Here is a 16,261-nt window from a genome sequence, read left to right as displayed (position 1 = left end):
GCCTTTGCTGAGGGACCTTGTCAAAGGCTTTCTGAAAATCCCAGTATGTCAGTGCACTGCAAGGCCTTCAGTGGCTTTTAAACTTTCCCATGGGGACATCGGAGACATGGTCCAGTTAACTTGTGTTCAGGCCTAACAAGAACTCAGATGCAACCTGCTGTGAGAAATTCGTTTTAACAAGGATGCCCCTGTACCAGCACAGACCACAGGTCAACATGTGTAACTTCAATAACAATGGTATTGGAAGAGCCCAAAATAACCGCTACAGGAATGTATTGACTATGACCCCTTACTTCAAATGCATTGTGGCCTAGTGGATAGAGCACTAGATGGAACTCAGGAGACTTAAGTGCTAGTCCTGGCTCTGCTATTGTCTTCCTGGGTGACCGTAGGCAAGTCACTGCTCTTCTCTGTGCCTCAATTTCCCATCTCGAAAAGGGGGCTAATGCTACAGACCTCCTTTGTAACATGCTTTGAGATCTACTGATTGAACATGCTAGATAGGAGTTAGGGCTCTTTATTATCTTATGATATAGGGTGCTTTTCTTAAAGCGCCCACTGCTGGAGTCAAGTGATTTATCTGAGAATCTCTGCTCTTTATTTTATTTTATTTTATTTTATTTTATTTTATTTTATTTGTTAGCCAATTTTAAGCCCTCGTGATTGCAAAGAGAAGCTGGAGAACATGACTTGAGTGCACCCTAGCGGCTCAGATACCAGAAGGCAAATGAAGAGGTCCCCAGATGAATGTTTTTTGAAGATCTCATTATTTTGAAGCCAATCTCATGATTTTGGTGGGGCCCAACTCATGGTGTTGGAATGCTTGGGCTGGTGATACCATGAACGTTTTTCTGCACTGGTAGCACTAGAGAATCACTTCAGGGCTGCTTCTCACTTCAGGCTGGGAGATTCTGCCTCAGTCACAAGGGTTTTAGGAGTTCCCACAAGTAGGGAAAAAAATGTCCCTTGCCTAAGGGCTTGAGAGTCATAGAGCTCGGAAAAGACCCAGGGTTTTCCTGGGAAACCTGATGCCCTCTCTCCTGCTTTATTCTGAGTTCAGCCCACTTGGGCAGTTGCCCCATCCCATCTCCTGATCTAAGTACAGCATTGACACCTCACAGACTAGAGGGAGATTGCAGGAGGCCAACCCCATTGTGACCTAGAGATGACATCAGCGCCTGCCTGATGCCAGAGCAGCAACCTGCCCTCAGGTGTAGCCTGGGTACTTGTTGCTGCTTTGAGAGTGCCTGTGTTGAGAGTGTCTTAGTGCCTGAGCCCGGGGAAATGAGTTCACTCCTCCTCTATCTGCTCTTTGTAGTCTTTTATGCTGTGCTGAGGCTCGCCAGATCTGAGGTAAGTGAGATTCCTAGAGAGATAGAAAAGCTGGATTGATGACAGCTGAATGCAGGAACCAAACATAAGTATTTTTCAATCAGCAGGCTCGGATCAAACTGATATGGGAATCAATCAATAAAGAATTAAAGGACGGGAATATATTTAAAGCAGGTTAACAACGTTTTATGGAAAATGGGCCATGTCAAACATAGATGTGACAAACTTAGACTTGTGTAAGGTGTTGTTTTTCATAGATTCCAAGGCAAGATTGGCCCATTGGGATCTTCTAGTCTGACCCTCCTGTCTAACGCAGGCCAAAGAACTTCCACACAATAATGCCTACTGCATACCTTTTATTAAAATATCCAATCTTGATTTTAAAAATTGCCAGTGATGGAGAATCAATCCACCATGATCTTGGTCAATTGTTCCAATGGTTAATTCCTCTCACTGTTAAAAATGGACGCCTTCTTTCCAGTCTGAATTTGTCTAGTTTCAACTTCCAGCCATTGGACATGTTAGACCTTTCTCTGCTAGATTGAAGAGCCCATTTGTAATTGTTTCTTCCCCGGGTAGCGACATAGACTTTAGGAGCTCAGTCAATCACTACAAGGCATGTTTTCTAATCCTTTAATCATTCTTATGGCTCTTCTCTGAACCCTCTGCAATTTATCAACATCCTTCCTGAATGTTAGACACCAGAACTGGACACAGGATTCCAGCACTGGTTGCACCGGTGCCAAATACAGAGGTAAAATAACCTCTCTCCTCCAACTTGAGATTCCCCTGTTTATGCACACAAGTACCGCAGAACATTTGGATTAAAAATCAGCACTATTTAATATCAATGGAGCACAGGTTAAAGGGATTGAGAACAGGCTAATGGCTAACTGACAGATCTTAAAAAGTAATTGTCAAAGGGCTCCTCGAATGTGGGTTTTTCTAATGGGGCTCTGCAGGGATCAGTACTAGGTCTGAGGCTATTCAACATTTTTTTCAATGACTTGGAAGTAAATACAAAATTGCTGCTGATAAAAATGTACTGATGACACAAAGATTGGCAGAATGGTAAATAACGATGAGGACAGGGCAGTCATACAGAGAGTTCCGGAGAGTTGGTTTGGCAAATGGGGCCCATTCAAACAAAATGCATTTTCACACAGCCCAACACAGAGTTATACATCTGGGAACAAGGAGGGCCTATTCAGATTTGGATTTCACGATCTTTAGTTTTGTATCATCTGCAAATCTGGCCACTTCACTGTTTCCCCCCTTTTCTAGATCATTTATGCATATGTTGAACAACTCTGGTCCCAGTACAGATCCTTGGGGGACCTTGCTATTTATCTCTCTTCATAAACTCACCATTTATTCCTACCTTTGGTTTCCTATCTTTAAACCAGTTACTGGTCCATGTGAAGACCTTCCCTCTTATCCCATGACAACTTACTTTGCTTAAGAACCTTTGATGAGGGAACTTGTTAAAGGCTTTCTGAAAGTTCAGGTACACTATATCCACTGGATCGCCCTTGTCCACATGCTTCTTCACCCCTGTGACATTACGCCCCATACTCTTCATAGAAATATTGTTCTATGAATATGGCATAACCAAGGTATGTTTTATTCAAGATGGGTTATGTGAGATATCATTGGAAAGGTTTTGATTTACTGAAGGGGATTATCCTATCTGTATGGATGTATCATTTCTGTATCTGAAGCAAGGAATATGGGCTCTGTATCAATTACAAAAGTGCTTGCACCGGGGGAATGCCCCCAAACAGTGGGCAATCAGCCTGGATTGGCCATTAGGAAGGACAATAGGACTTGGAAGATACTAATCTTCCTCCTTCCTGAGAAGTTTCCTGGGATGCTGCTTTGACACTGCAGCGTCATGTGATCATGTCACCTCATAGAATCATAGAAGGCCAGGGTTGGAAGGGACCTCAGGAGGTATCTAGTCCAACCCCCTGCTCAAAGCAGGACCAATTCCCAACTAAATCATCCCAGCCAGGGCTTTGTCAAGCCTGCCCTTAAAAACCTCTAAGGAAGGAGATTCCACCACCTCCCTAGGTAACCCATTCCAGTGCTTCACCACCCTGCTAGTGAAAAAGTTTTTTTCCTAATATCCAACCTAAACCTCCCCCATTCAACTTGAGACCATTGCTCCTTGTTCTGTCATCTGCCACCACTGAGAACAGTCTAGATCCATCCTCTTTGGAACCCCCTTTCAGGTAGTTGAAAGCGGCTATCAAATCCCCCCCGCCCCTTCTTCTCTTCTGCGGACTAAACAATCTCAGTTCCCTCAGATGGACATCCTTTGGGACTGGTGGTATTTTTCCATTAGGAGGGAGTGAGGGGTCAAACTGGGAGCCAAAGGATTCCTGTCATAGCCAAATCCTATTCTAAGGCATGGAAGGGAGTTAATCTAGGCTCTTCTCCACCACCTCGCTGCCCCAAAAGGAAGACTGCTGAAAACACCTGGAGAAATAAAGGAACTAAACTGTGGGGGAGGGGGACAGGGGCTGAGCCCAGGCGAGAAAGATCTAGCCTGTGAAAGGAATACCTGGCTAGTTAAGCTGCAAGCAGTGCGGTTTACCTTCAAGAAACTTTGCAGCTCCCAGGCAAATGGGCTGAACTCATGCCAAACTGTTGTTGTTGTTGTTGTTTGGTGTAAAAGAGCTGCCGTTTAAGGATGATATTGGGGTTATATCAGCACTTGTTTGGGTGCATTTGAATAACCCATTCATGGCTTCACCACTCAGGAGTAGCATGGCCATCCCAAATGCATGCAGATAAAACCCCGATAGCATGCATTCCCTAAATATGTATCTAGGAAACACTGTTGTTCAGAGGTCGGATTTCTCCCCCAAGGTCTGAATTCCGTGCATGGTATCTGGGGTTAGTTGCATACCCTGCAATCCTAAAACCTGCAGAGTTTTGTCATCTCTGCAGGAGAGAGAACTTTGCAGGCTCTCTCCTTCAATGCTTATAAACTCTGCAGGCTCCGGGTACCAGCAATCCCTGTTTCTCCAACCCCTGGATTGTTCCAGTGACCCCTGTTATGGGTTGTGCTGTGTGCCCTACATTGTCTGCATCACAGGAAAGCACAGTGCCTACCCAGGAGGCCTCATAGTGCAATACTCTTCCACAAAGAAAAACTTCCCCCTGGCCCCACATGGCAATCACCTCTGGCTCATTGTTCTCTCAGGTTTATTGAGGAGTTCTCTTCTAACCCTGCTGCTTTCTCTGTGTGTGGCAGGCTCTTCGGAGGAAGAGGAAACACCGAAAGAAAAAGCAGAAACCAAAAGGTAAGCAGCCCCTGACCCCACAGCTGCGGTGGCAGACTCAGGCCCCATGCAAAGCAGAGAAATAGGGTCTATTCCCCCACCTGCCCCCCTCTTCCTGCGAAGGCTCAGTCGTGCCCAGAGTCGTGCAGAGGCAGTGGCTGGGGCTCCGTTCACAGGCTGCCCCTGAAATCTGGGGCTCTAGGGTGCTAGGAAGCAACGAGTGCGCAAGCAGCTCAATGTCTCCTTTATGTCTCACTTCTGGCAGCTTTTGGGTGCTGTGAGGAAGAGCTGGAGGAGGCTGGTGCATCCCTAGAGACATGGTAAGCAATGCCCCCCTCCATCAATCTGCAGTGGGTCAGTCCCCTCCTTTAGCGTCATGCAATTCATCCCCACCCGAGTAATCCCTCCCCTGCCCCGACCTATGTACCACGCAAGGAACTCTTCTCCTTTAGACTCCTGCAATTCATCCCCACCCAGCAGAAGTTGCCATCTTTAATCCACCCCCACGCATCATACAGTTCATTTAACCTGGGGCAGTGGTGGTGGGGGGTAGATTGTGTCGACTGGACTGGACCATCCTCCCCTCCCAAGAGGGGGAGAAAATGTTTTCCTAGAGCAGCCCCGTGCACCCCGGGGAGGTGAGGTGAACAGATCAGGAGGAAGGCTGGCCTTTCTGGTACAGTGAGAAGGGTGAAAGGGATCCAGCAGCACTTGTGTAACGGCCCCTTCTCCAGTCCCCCAGCAGGATTTGAACCCTGGACCTTCAGCTCTGCAGCATAAAACACCCCTTAGAGCTGAAGAGGTAGCTGTATTAGTTGGCAGCTATAGTAGGCTGTTATCCTATATGTTGATTAGCTTCCGTGGGCGGGACATGACACACACGCTGCCAGTAGGATACACTCTCACCTCCTCAGCACTAGACAGGGCTCACCTAACAATCCAGCTAACCCCAAACCAGAACATCCAAGGCCCGGGTATTGCAGGGGAGGAGGCTGCCTCAGTGGAGAATGGGACAGGGAGCCTTTCGGTGCCTCCCCTCTGGGTAAAAGAGGGCCTGAGGGCAGGGCCTGCACTCAGCTATCTGCTCTCTCTGTTCCACAGCTGCCCTGTGCACCCGAAGAAGCTCCGCTTGGCTCAGCGCCTCAGGCTGGTTGAGAGGAATCTACAGTACGTGGCCAGACACCTGATACCGTAAGGCAACTGACCAGGGGGCACCAGTCTGGGGTCTGGGTGGGAGGGGCGAGTGAATGAAAACCAGACACTCCAGGATCCTAAAATAACAGGGAAAAAGCCCCTAAGAGGCTTTAGCTTCCAAGGTGAGATACCAGTGAAAGTGAGGTGAGGGATGATCAGAAATTAAATGCAGAGACTACAAGTTGGGGTTGTGAGTAGGATCAAATCCTTCTGTAGGGCAATATCTGCCAGCAGGCGACTGTCTAGAACCTGCCCGTGCTGTGTTTGAAAGAAAAAGCAATCCAATGACACCCTGCGAGGGGGTGTCCACCCCACACAGCACTGAAAGGGGCTCAGGTGGCCAGGCAGGCCCATGAACTCCACAGGGTGCACCTGCAGGAAGAGCCAGGGAGCAGGGAATTGATTCCAAGCAGGCTCAGCTGGCAGGAACAGATGGGGCCTATAAAGCCAGGAAGCTGGCAAGAGACAGGGGCTGCAGCTGGGAAAGGGCAGCCCCTCCCTGGAAAGAGGGGGGAGTGTTTGGAGCTGGTGCACCCAGAGCAAGGAGGGGAACCAGGAGTAGTAGGAAGCAGTCCAGGCTGGGAGAGGAAAGCCCAGAACTGCTGGGTTGAGGGTCCCTGGCCTGGAGCCCAGTGTGAAGTGTGGGCCCAGGTTTCCCTACCAGCCCCCGAGGGCATGGCATGGACCGGCGGGGCAGTGAACAGGAAAACTGTCTGGGTCATTGTGGGAGTGACAGTGACCACATGCGACAATTGGAAGGGGCATTGACACCGAGAGCTAATCCCATCCCCAGAGTAGGCACCAGACAAGCAGTGAGTGGGACACCACGTGGTACACCCTAAACACGAGTCATCAGCCAGGACTTTCAGGACCATAGCACAGACCTCCACCACCGGAGAAACTCCATTAACTGGGAGCAATAGTAAGTTGTTAGCCTCTAGGGTATCAGCCATTAGAACAGGACAGTTTTCCAGTGGGTTAGAACATAAGAACAGCCAGACTGGGTCAGACAAAGGTTCATCTAGCCCAGTATCCTGTCTTCCAAAACTGGCCAATGCCAGTGCAGCAGAGGGAATGGCCAGAACAGGGAATCATCAAATGATCCGTCCCCTGTCGCCCATTCCCAGCTTCAGACAAACAGAGACTAGGGACACCATCCCTGCCCACCTTAGCTAATAGCCATTGATGAATTTATCTAATTCCTTTTATAGTTTATAGTCTTGGCCTTCACAACATCCTCTGGCAAGGGTTACACCCACATGCTCACATCTTCCTCCCCCAAACCAATTGTTGTTAGCTAATCTTTCTATTCAAATAGCAGTAGATCCCTGATCATGATCAAGGCCCCATCGTTCTAGGTGCTGCACATGTGCGTGTGACGAAGGGGTTATCGTTCTAGATAAAATGAGTGCCAGCTCCCCCTCTCAGTCCTTTGTTACCCAGCTGATGTCCTTGTGTCGGGGTGTGGTGTGCAATGCATGCCTAGGCACTGCCCCATTGCACTACTGTGCCCAAGCCCTGCCTTTGCTCAGCAGAGCCATGTCCCATCTGTCCCTGTCTGCTCTCTCCCACAGGCCGAGTGTGTCGACATCTGCCACGAGCCAGTTCTCCTACTCCTCTAGGGAATCCACCACCTCTGCCCTCTGGAGTCCCAGCTCCTTTCCCCTGAGAGAAGCCGCCATGATTCAATCAGAGCCCCTCTGCCACACGGGGGAGATCATGCCTGTCGGGGGCTGGGAAGGATCCGCTCATCCCATCCAAGCCCAGCCTCTCACCAGGCCTCCTGCCCACAGCAGACGAGACCGGCGAGAGCAGACCATGGGTCTGGACCAGACGTCAGTCCGTGGCTTAGACTTCAATATCCGCCAGAAGCATCTGCAGAGTCAACTGGGGGCTCCTACCCCATACACAGAGTCACTGGCCAAGATGATCCCTAACGTCCCTGCTCTGCGCCCACCGGACAGAGACCCCAGGGTGAAGTTCAACATGAGCAGGGTCCCTTTCCTAAGCTGTGAAGTCCTGGAGGAACTGGACTCTACAAAGAGACTCCAGCATGAGCAGGGCTTACCCCTCACCCCCCAGAAACCCCACACAGCTCTTCTGCCTCCAGCTCCACAAACCCCCATCCCGGGGGAGCCATTGCTGGGTGAGCGGGACACCAAGCAGCAATTGATATTAGACACAGATCGGCCCAAGTGTGGATTTCCAGCAAAGGTCCCGGAGCCCCTCAGATCCAACACCAGCCCTCAGCGTGCACAGGCAATCCAGGAGCCATGTGTCTGCCCCTCTGGACCCCTGCCTCAAAAGGCCCACAGGATCATGGCATCCCCTGATGCCATCCTGGCCAGGCTTGTGCCCACGGTGGTGGTCAAGCTGCAGGAACACATTGCTCAGAAATGCTCAGAGATCCAAATGGAGGCGTTCCCAAAGATGGTGAGAGAGTCGCACAGAGATGCTCCCCTCGTGAGAGAGACGGCAATAGCAGAGAAGACGCTCACAGCCACACTCCACCTCTATAGGAGCGAGTTGAGAAAGCCCCTTACCAGTGTGAGCGGCACCAAAGGGACTGAAGAGAAGCTGGAGCTGCACATGGAGAGGAAGGTTCTCTTGGGAGAAGGCTCTTGTCTGGGGCCAGGGGCACAGGCAGGTGAGGGCAGGGCAGATCATCCCAGGACCCAAAGCCACCAGGTTGCCCCAGAGGCCCCAGGCTCTGAGCAGCTAACAAGATCCACCCTTGACTCTCTCATTGCTGGGCAGGCTGCACACAACCTGCAGCTGAAGCACCTGATGGAAATGTTGAGCAGCTCCCGCCCCTTGGCGGGCCAGGTCTCAGTCTGCCAGCAGTGCCGTAAGACATATCCAGGAAAGATGAAGGGTAAGAAAACTCAGGAGGAGACATCTGCTGAGCTGCATGGTCTTCGAGACGACATGGAACCACATGGGCTCGATGGAACTGTGAATTCAAAGCTCTTCAGGGATCAGCTGCCAATTAGTGTCTGCAAGAAGTGCAGTAAGCTTCGACGGAAGAGACCAGCTGGCTCTGCAGGTGCTGACTTGCCCGAAAGATCCCATGGAATCCCACAGCGATGGACTCCAGGAGACTCTTCAGCATCATCCAACCACAAAAAGATGCCAGTGGTGTGGCTCCTTCCAGCACACAGGAGAAAGACGCAGGATGGAATGGGGAAAACGGCTCCCAGTAAGCAACCAAAGATGGTGTCCATTGCTACAAGTACAACAGGGCTTTCGCAAGCTGGGGAGAAAACAACTGGGAGTCCTGACGGTTCTCCCCCAAAGTCACCAAAGGCCTCTAGAGCTAGGACATCATCCCCTTCAAGAAGCAAAGTTACAATTCTCAAACGGATGTTAATGTGCCTCAAGAAAACCTGCAATAAGCTTCAGAACAAACTGAAGTCCCAAATGTCCAAGGACTCTGATTCAAGAACACCTGATGCTAAATTTACAAAGCCACCCCTTGGGAAGGCAAGGGCCTCCAAGGGTGTCTGGTAGTAGTATAAGGGCCCTACCATCAATAAAACACTAACCCCTCCCCTTGACCCCTCAAAACCCGCTCCTTGACCCCTTAAGCCCCAACCACCTGTCACTGGAAGTCCCACCCATGGCGGACACATGACCGGAAGCAAAGTGTGTCATGTGACCCCTCTAAGAACTCCTCCCACTGCCCTTTACCAATCAGGATGGGCATCACCCCCATAGGCCCGCCCCGAGAGGAGATTTAACCAATCGGGGGGTGTTCCAGGCCGGGGTGACCCGTCCAGAAGTGGTTCGTGTGACAGCTCTAAGAACTCCTCCCACTGCCCTCTACCAATCGTGATGAGTTTTGGCTGCATAGGACAGCCCTGAGAGCAGGTTTGACCAATCGGGGGGTTCCAGGGCGGGGTGACACCCCCAGGAGCGGGTCCTGTGACTCCTCTAAGAACTCCTCCCAGTGCCCTCTGCAGTCAGAGTGCAGTACCATCACCCCTAAGTCCCAGCACCGAGGCAGAAGAGGCCCTCTTTTACCCAGAACGCGTGCTCTGGAGATCATGGAGACATGGACTCCTTCACCACCCCCATGAGAACGTAAGACTTTGTTTTAGCCCCGAGGCCTTTGGACTTGTGTGGGAAAAGCGCTACATCAGCGAGAGTTGCGACGAGGGCCCTTTGACTCAGCTGTTGATGGATACGCTGGAACCCGAAACCCAAACCCTCGTGAGGCACCCCAATGAGCGTGACCACCTCTCATTGTCCGCTCCTCTAGAGGAGGAAGGCGAACGCAGCTCGGGGGAGTCGCCGGAGGACAAGGTGAATGGAAAATACATCACTCAGGTAAATGAATGATTAAGAAGTGACGGTTGATGATGAGGTGTAATGGGTTAGGAACCACGGGGTTGCGTAAATCTAAAAACAAGCAGTGGGGGGCTTACACTGTTTCTTTTCTGAAAATCTCTCAACAGCTCGATGATGCCTTTATCAAAGCCTTTGAGAACCAACCACACAAACACAACTCCAGTTCCTCAGCGGCCACCACCACTCCAAGCCCTGAGAAAACTGTGTGTGCGAAAATGCCCATATTCACAAACCCGGAGCACGCGCTCTAGGGGTTGTGAATAAAAAACCAAGGACTGACAAACCATTCTCCCAACACCATAAGCTCGTCACAGCTTCCCCATAGTCTTGTGTTTGGGAAAAGTATGATGCTTCATTCAGAAAACTGATGAAGATTTGGGGAAAATATGATGCTTTGTTCAGAATACTGGTGGCTGCTATATCCTCAGGGGGTCTAAAAGAAAGGAGGGCTGGAAAGACCCTACTTATAAAGCCCAAAATGCCGTTAGCCTTCTTGGCAACAAGGGCACACTGTTGACTCATATCCAACTTCTCGTCCACTGTAACCCCTAGATCCTTTTCTGCAGAACTGCTGCCTAGCCACTTGGTCCCTAGTCTGTAACAGTGCATGGGATTCTTCCATCCTAAGTGCAGGACTCTGCACTTGTCCTTGTTGAACCTCATCAGGTTTCTTTTGGCCCAGTCCTCTAATTTGTCTAGGTCCCTCTGTGTCCTACCCCTATCCTCCAGTGTATCTACCACTCCTCCCAGTTTACTGTCATCTGCAAACTTGCTGAGGGTGCAGTCCACACCATCCTCCAGATCATTAATGAAGGTATTGAAAAAAACCGGCCCCAGGACCGACCCTTGGGGCACTTCGCTTGAAACCGGCTGCCAACTAGACATGGAGCCATTGATCACTACCCGTTGAGCCCGACGATCTAGCCAGCTTTCTATCCAGCTCATAGTCCATTCATCCAGCTCAGACTTCTTTAACTTGCTGGCAAGAATACTGTGGGAGACCGTATCAAAAGCTTTGCTAAAGTCAAGGAATAACACGTCCACAGCTTTCCCCTCATCCACAGAGCCGGTTATCTCCTCATAGAAGGCAATTAGGTTAGTCAGGCATGACTTGCCCTTGGTGAATCCATGCTGACTGTTCCTGATCACTTTCCTCTCCTCTAAGTGCTTCAGAATTGATTCCTTGAGGACCTGCTCCATGATTTTTCCAGGGACTGAGGTGAGGCTGACTGGCCTGTAGTTCCCCGGATCCTCCTCCTTCCCTTTTTTAAAGATGGGCACTACAGTAGCCTTTTTCCAGTCATCTGGGACCTCCCCCGATTGCCATGGAGTTTTCAAAGAGAATGGCCAATGGCTCTGCAATCACATCCGCCAACTCCTTTAGCACCCTCGGATGCAACGCATCCGTCCCCATGGATTTGTGCTCATCCAGCTTTTCTAAATAATCCCGAACCACTTCTTTCTCCACAGAGGGCTGGTCACCTTCTCCCCATACTGTGCTGCCCAGTGCAGCAGTCTGGGAGCTGACCTTGTTCGTGAAGACAGAGGCAAAAAAATCATTGAGTACATTAGCTTTTTCCACATCCTCTGTCACTAGGTTGCCTCCCTCATTCAGTAAGGGGCCCACACTTTCCTTGACTTTCTTCTTGTTGCTAACATACCTGAAGAAACCCTTCTTGTCACTTTTAACATCTCTCGCTAGCTGCAACTCCAAGTGTGATTTGGCCTTCCTGATTTCACTCCTGCATGCCTGAGCAATATTTTTATACTCCTCCCTGGCCATTTGTCCAATTTTCCACTTCTTATAAGCTTCTTTTTTTGCCTTTAAGAGCAGCAAGGATTTCACTGTTAAGCCAAGCTGGTCGCCTGCCATATTTACTATTCTTCCTACACATCGGGATGTTTTTTTCCTGCAACCTCAATAAGGATTCTTTAAAATACAGCCAGTTCTCCTGGACTCCTTTCCCCCTCATGTTATTTTCCCAGGGGATCCTGCCCATCAGCTCCCTGAGGGAGTCAAAGTCTGCTTTTCTGAAGTCCAGAGTCCGTATTCTGCCGCTCTCCTTTCTTGCTTGTGTCAGGATCCTGAACTCGACCATTTCATGGTCTCCGCCTCTCTGGTTTTACTGCAGTTTCATACCAGAGCTCTGAGCAGTCATACTGCTCTCTGACATACAATGCAACTCCCCCAACTTTTCTGCCCTGCCTGTCCTTCCTGAACAGTTTATATCCATCCATGACAGTACTCCAGTCATGTGAGTTATCCCACCAAGTCTCTGTTATTCCAATCACATCATAGCTCCTTGACTGTGCCAGGACTTCCAGTTCTCCCATGCTTCTTGCATTTGCATATAGGCACTTAAGATAACTCACTGATTGTCCTGCTTTCTCAGTCTGAGACAGGAGTCTTCTCCTCTTGCACTCTCCTGCTCAGGCTTCCTCCCAGTATCCCATTTCCCCACTTACCTCGGGGCTTTGGTCTCCTTCCCCCGGTGAACCTAGTTTAAAGCCCTCCTCACTAGGGTAGCCATCCTGCTTGCAAGATGCTCTTCCCTCTCTTCGTTAGGTGGAGCCCGTCTCTGCCTAGCACTCCTCCTTCTTGGAACACCATCCCATGGTCGAAGAATCCAAAGCCTTCTCTCCGACACCACCTGCGTAGCCATTCATTGACTTCCACAATTCGACGATCCCTGCCCAGGCCTTTTCCCTGCACAGGGAGGATAGACGAGAACACCACTTGCGCCTCAAACTCCTTTATCCTTCTTCCTAGAGCCACGTAGTCTGCAGTGATCCGCTCAAGGTCATTCTTGGCAGTATCATTGGTGCCCAAGTGGAGAAGCAGGAAGGGGTAGCGTCTGAGGGCTTGATGAGTCTCGGCAGTCTCTCCGTCACATCGTGAATCCTAGACCCTGGCAAGCAGCAGACCTCTCGGTTTTCTCGGTCGGGGTGGCAGATAGATGACTCAGTCCTCCTGAGGAGGGAGTCCCCAACCACCACCACCACCCTTCTCCTTCTCTTGGGAGCGGTGGTTGTGGAACCCCCATCCCTAGGACAGTGCATCTCGTGCCTTCCAATTGGTGGAGTCTCCTTCTGCTCCCTTCTCTCAGATGTATCATTGTGACGGTGCTGCCCGTGGGAGCCAGCTGAGGTCACTCAATCAGGGTGAACTGGAAACCAAACCGGGCAGACAAACCCCAAATGCTGGTGGTTATTCCAATACTTAGATTTACCAACCAGCACAAAACAGCTTCTGTAGTACCTTACTGGTTACTCAGAAGTCCAAACCACGCAGTTCCCTTAAAGTGCCCAGTCTTAGGCCTCCATCCAGACACACCTGTCAGATATGCTGATGAGTCCTGAAAATCTTATCTCATCATATAAAAGAAAAGGTTCTTCCAATCCCAAAGGATCAGCCACACACCCAGGTCCAATTATAACTTAGATCTTACCCAAAATACACGCTACAGCCAATTCTTATTAACTAAGCTAAGATTTATTTAAAAAGAAAAAAGAGAGAGAGTGTTGGTTAAAAGATCAAGATACAGACAGACTTGAATTCCACTCTTGAGGTTCAGATACATAGCAGAGATGAGCTTGTAGTTGCCAAAAGTCCTTTTAGAAATAGTCCATAGGTTATAGTCCGATGTCCGTATTCAGGGTGACTCCAGTCAGTGACTGGGGATCTCAGTCCTTGTGGCTTAAGGTTTCCCCCTCTTGAAACCCCAAGCAGATCTGGGATGAAGCAGGATCGTGTCCCAGGGTTTTTATACATTTCCAGCAGCCTTTTGGCCTGAGAAAACGATAGGCTTACCTCTCCTTCTCCCAAACATCCTGGCAATTAGCACAGGGTAATTTATCCATTAAACAGTTCAGATACAGGTTACCACAACCTTCAAAGAGACACATAGACAATAAGACTATTTCACTCAAGTATCTTCCTAAATGTTAATATTCCTTTTTTGATCTTTGAATTCAAACTATAGCAATAGACAAGACTTGTTTGCTCACATCACAAGCCCGGAGCAAACATCTACCCTTTTACCGCTAACAATGCAGACTTGCATTTCAAAGCTCTATTAATTTACATATCTTCCTAACCAGTCCTTAAGGTTCACCCATGGGTCAGGTCCCACCTGGAACAAAGCCTCCCAATTCACACTGTTCAAACAAACAATCAAGCACACGGTCCAACTGACAAACCCTAAACGCCAAATGGCTAAACTGTTTTTAAATTCTCTGTGGGGTAAATTTGGCCAAAGAACAAACCTACCCAACAGCTGCATGGTGAGAGACCCTGATGAACGCTTTCAGTACCTGAAAGTGGGTACGAAGTGGGTATTCACCCACGAAAGCTCATGCTCCAATACGTCTGTTAGTCTATCAGGTGCCACAGGACTCTTTGCTGCTTTTACAGAGCCAGACTAACACGGCTACCCCTCTGATACTCTTTCAGTACCTGTTTTCCCCCAGTTACGAGGTTTCATCCTGCGAGTTTATCAACGATGAAACCGCGTGTGTGTCTTGGAAGCTCGCAAAAGACCAGTACTCTGTCTCTGGCAATACCAACGTCTTCATAGCCTGTTTCACCACCGCTTATGCCCGCTTAGAACTATACAACCTCCTAGACAGGTTGCAAGAGCGGTGCCTGTACCACGACACTGACTGGAGGATTATTTAGGGGACCTCACAAGCGATTATTTTTATTAAAAAAATAATAATCTGTGTCCTTTTTTCTGAATTGGTCATTTTTATTTTTTAAAAACAAACCCCAAACATCAATTGTCTTTAATCCCCTCCCCTGGGGGGCTTTATTGGGTAATAGGGCTATGAAAATCATTGCAAAATACACGTCTGGGCTTGTTGAAGCACGTGTTGAGCAAGGCTAGGCATGCCCAAGGAATATCTCATCGGTAAACGTCTGTTCATAACTTTTTGAAAAGCTCCTTTGGTTTTAAATAGTCTCACATGGTCGCCTTTTCTAAAAGAGGCAACAACCGGTTTTATTTTAAAACCATCTCTGTAAACCGTTTTCCATACCTTCAGAGAATTTGAAGGGCTAACATCAGCGGGTCTGGTATGTAGAGTTCTGTGAAAACACTGGTTGTAACACTTTATAAACTCAGGTAACACGTCAATGTAGCAAAAGGTGATATGGGCTGTAAAATATCTCCACATCCTCTACAACCCCTGCTTTGACTTCCTTATTAGTAACAAACTGGTTAACTCCATGCCGCTTTAACAATCTGCTTAAAGGTTTGTTTAAAAATTCTTTCCCCCGATCGGTCTGTAATTTTTGAGGCATGCGACCTTTGCTGAAAATAGCTTTAAAGGCCTTGGATACCTCACCACGTGTCTGGTCTTTTAGGCCTAAGGCCCAGGCAGATTTGGATAGAATGTCTATCACTGTTAAGATGGACTTAAAACCTAGGTTGCATTTGGAGAACCGATGCATCTTCACCGAATCTGCCTGCCATTGCGCATCCACATCTGACCCAATGGTCTTGTTTCTTTTAAAATGTATTTGAGCCGGTTTATGTAAAGTGTAAGCATTTGACAAGGCTTTTTGCCCACTTGAATAAGAAGGGTCACCCGCCGAAGCTCCCAACTTCCCAGGGGGTGTAATATATTTTCTTTAACAGAGCTGCCGGTGTAGACATGACTGTTACCGGCACCGTCTTTTACTAACACAAATATGAAGGGGGACACATTCATATTGACATATTTAAATACGTTTTATTAATCGCCTGGTTTAACACGAACTTTTAGAGCCGCCTGCCTGTAAAAACGGACACCACGACCCCTGCCATAAGGGAGTCTGAGCTGGTTCATTCTTCCATTTTGTCCTTTTCCGGATTTTCCTCTTGAGATCTGTGTCTCAGACATGAGCAAAAACAGCTGATGCATGATATATTTACTCCCACGGGGCTACCGATCTGTAAGTTCTCAAAGGCCTCTAGAAAGACATCGAGCTGTTGAGAGATTTTCAGAAAAAGAAACAGTGTAAGCCCTCCACTGCTTGTTTTTAGATTTACGCAACCCCACGGTTCCTAACCCATTACACCCCATCCATGGGCGCCAACTTATATGGGCCCCTG

At 48.9% G+C, this 16,261-nt stretch overlaps 1 protein-coding gene across 1 annotated transcript; it reads left to right on the top strand.

The window, feature by feature from the left end:
• Positions 1-1,214: 1,214 nt before the first annotated feature.
• LOC123366087 lies at positions 1,215-14,844 on the top strand. Its single transcript, XM_045009196.1, has 7 exons — positions 1,215-1,353; positions 4,595-4,643; positions 4,888-4,942; positions 5,724-5,813; positions 7,391-9,015; positions 10,078-10,145; positions 14,620-14,844. Exons 1-7 carry the CDS (start codon positions 1,285-1,287, stop codon positions 14,842-14,844), a joined length of 2,181 nt encoding a protein of 726 aa, XP_044865131.1. The 5' UTR covers positions 1,215-1,284.
• Positions 14,845-16,261: the final 1,417 nt, after the last annotated feature.

Source organism: Mauremys mutica, chromosome 3 (assembly GCF_020497125.1).
Source record: "Mauremys mutica isolate MM-2020 ecotype Southern chromosome 3, ASM2049712v1, whole genome shotgun sequence".
Lineage (NCBI taxonomy): Eukaryota > Metazoa > Chordata > Testudines > Geoemydidae > Mauremys > Mauremys mutica.
Note: the sequence above shows the minus strand (reverse complement) of the source record. Positions and strands in the feature narration are given on the sequence as shown.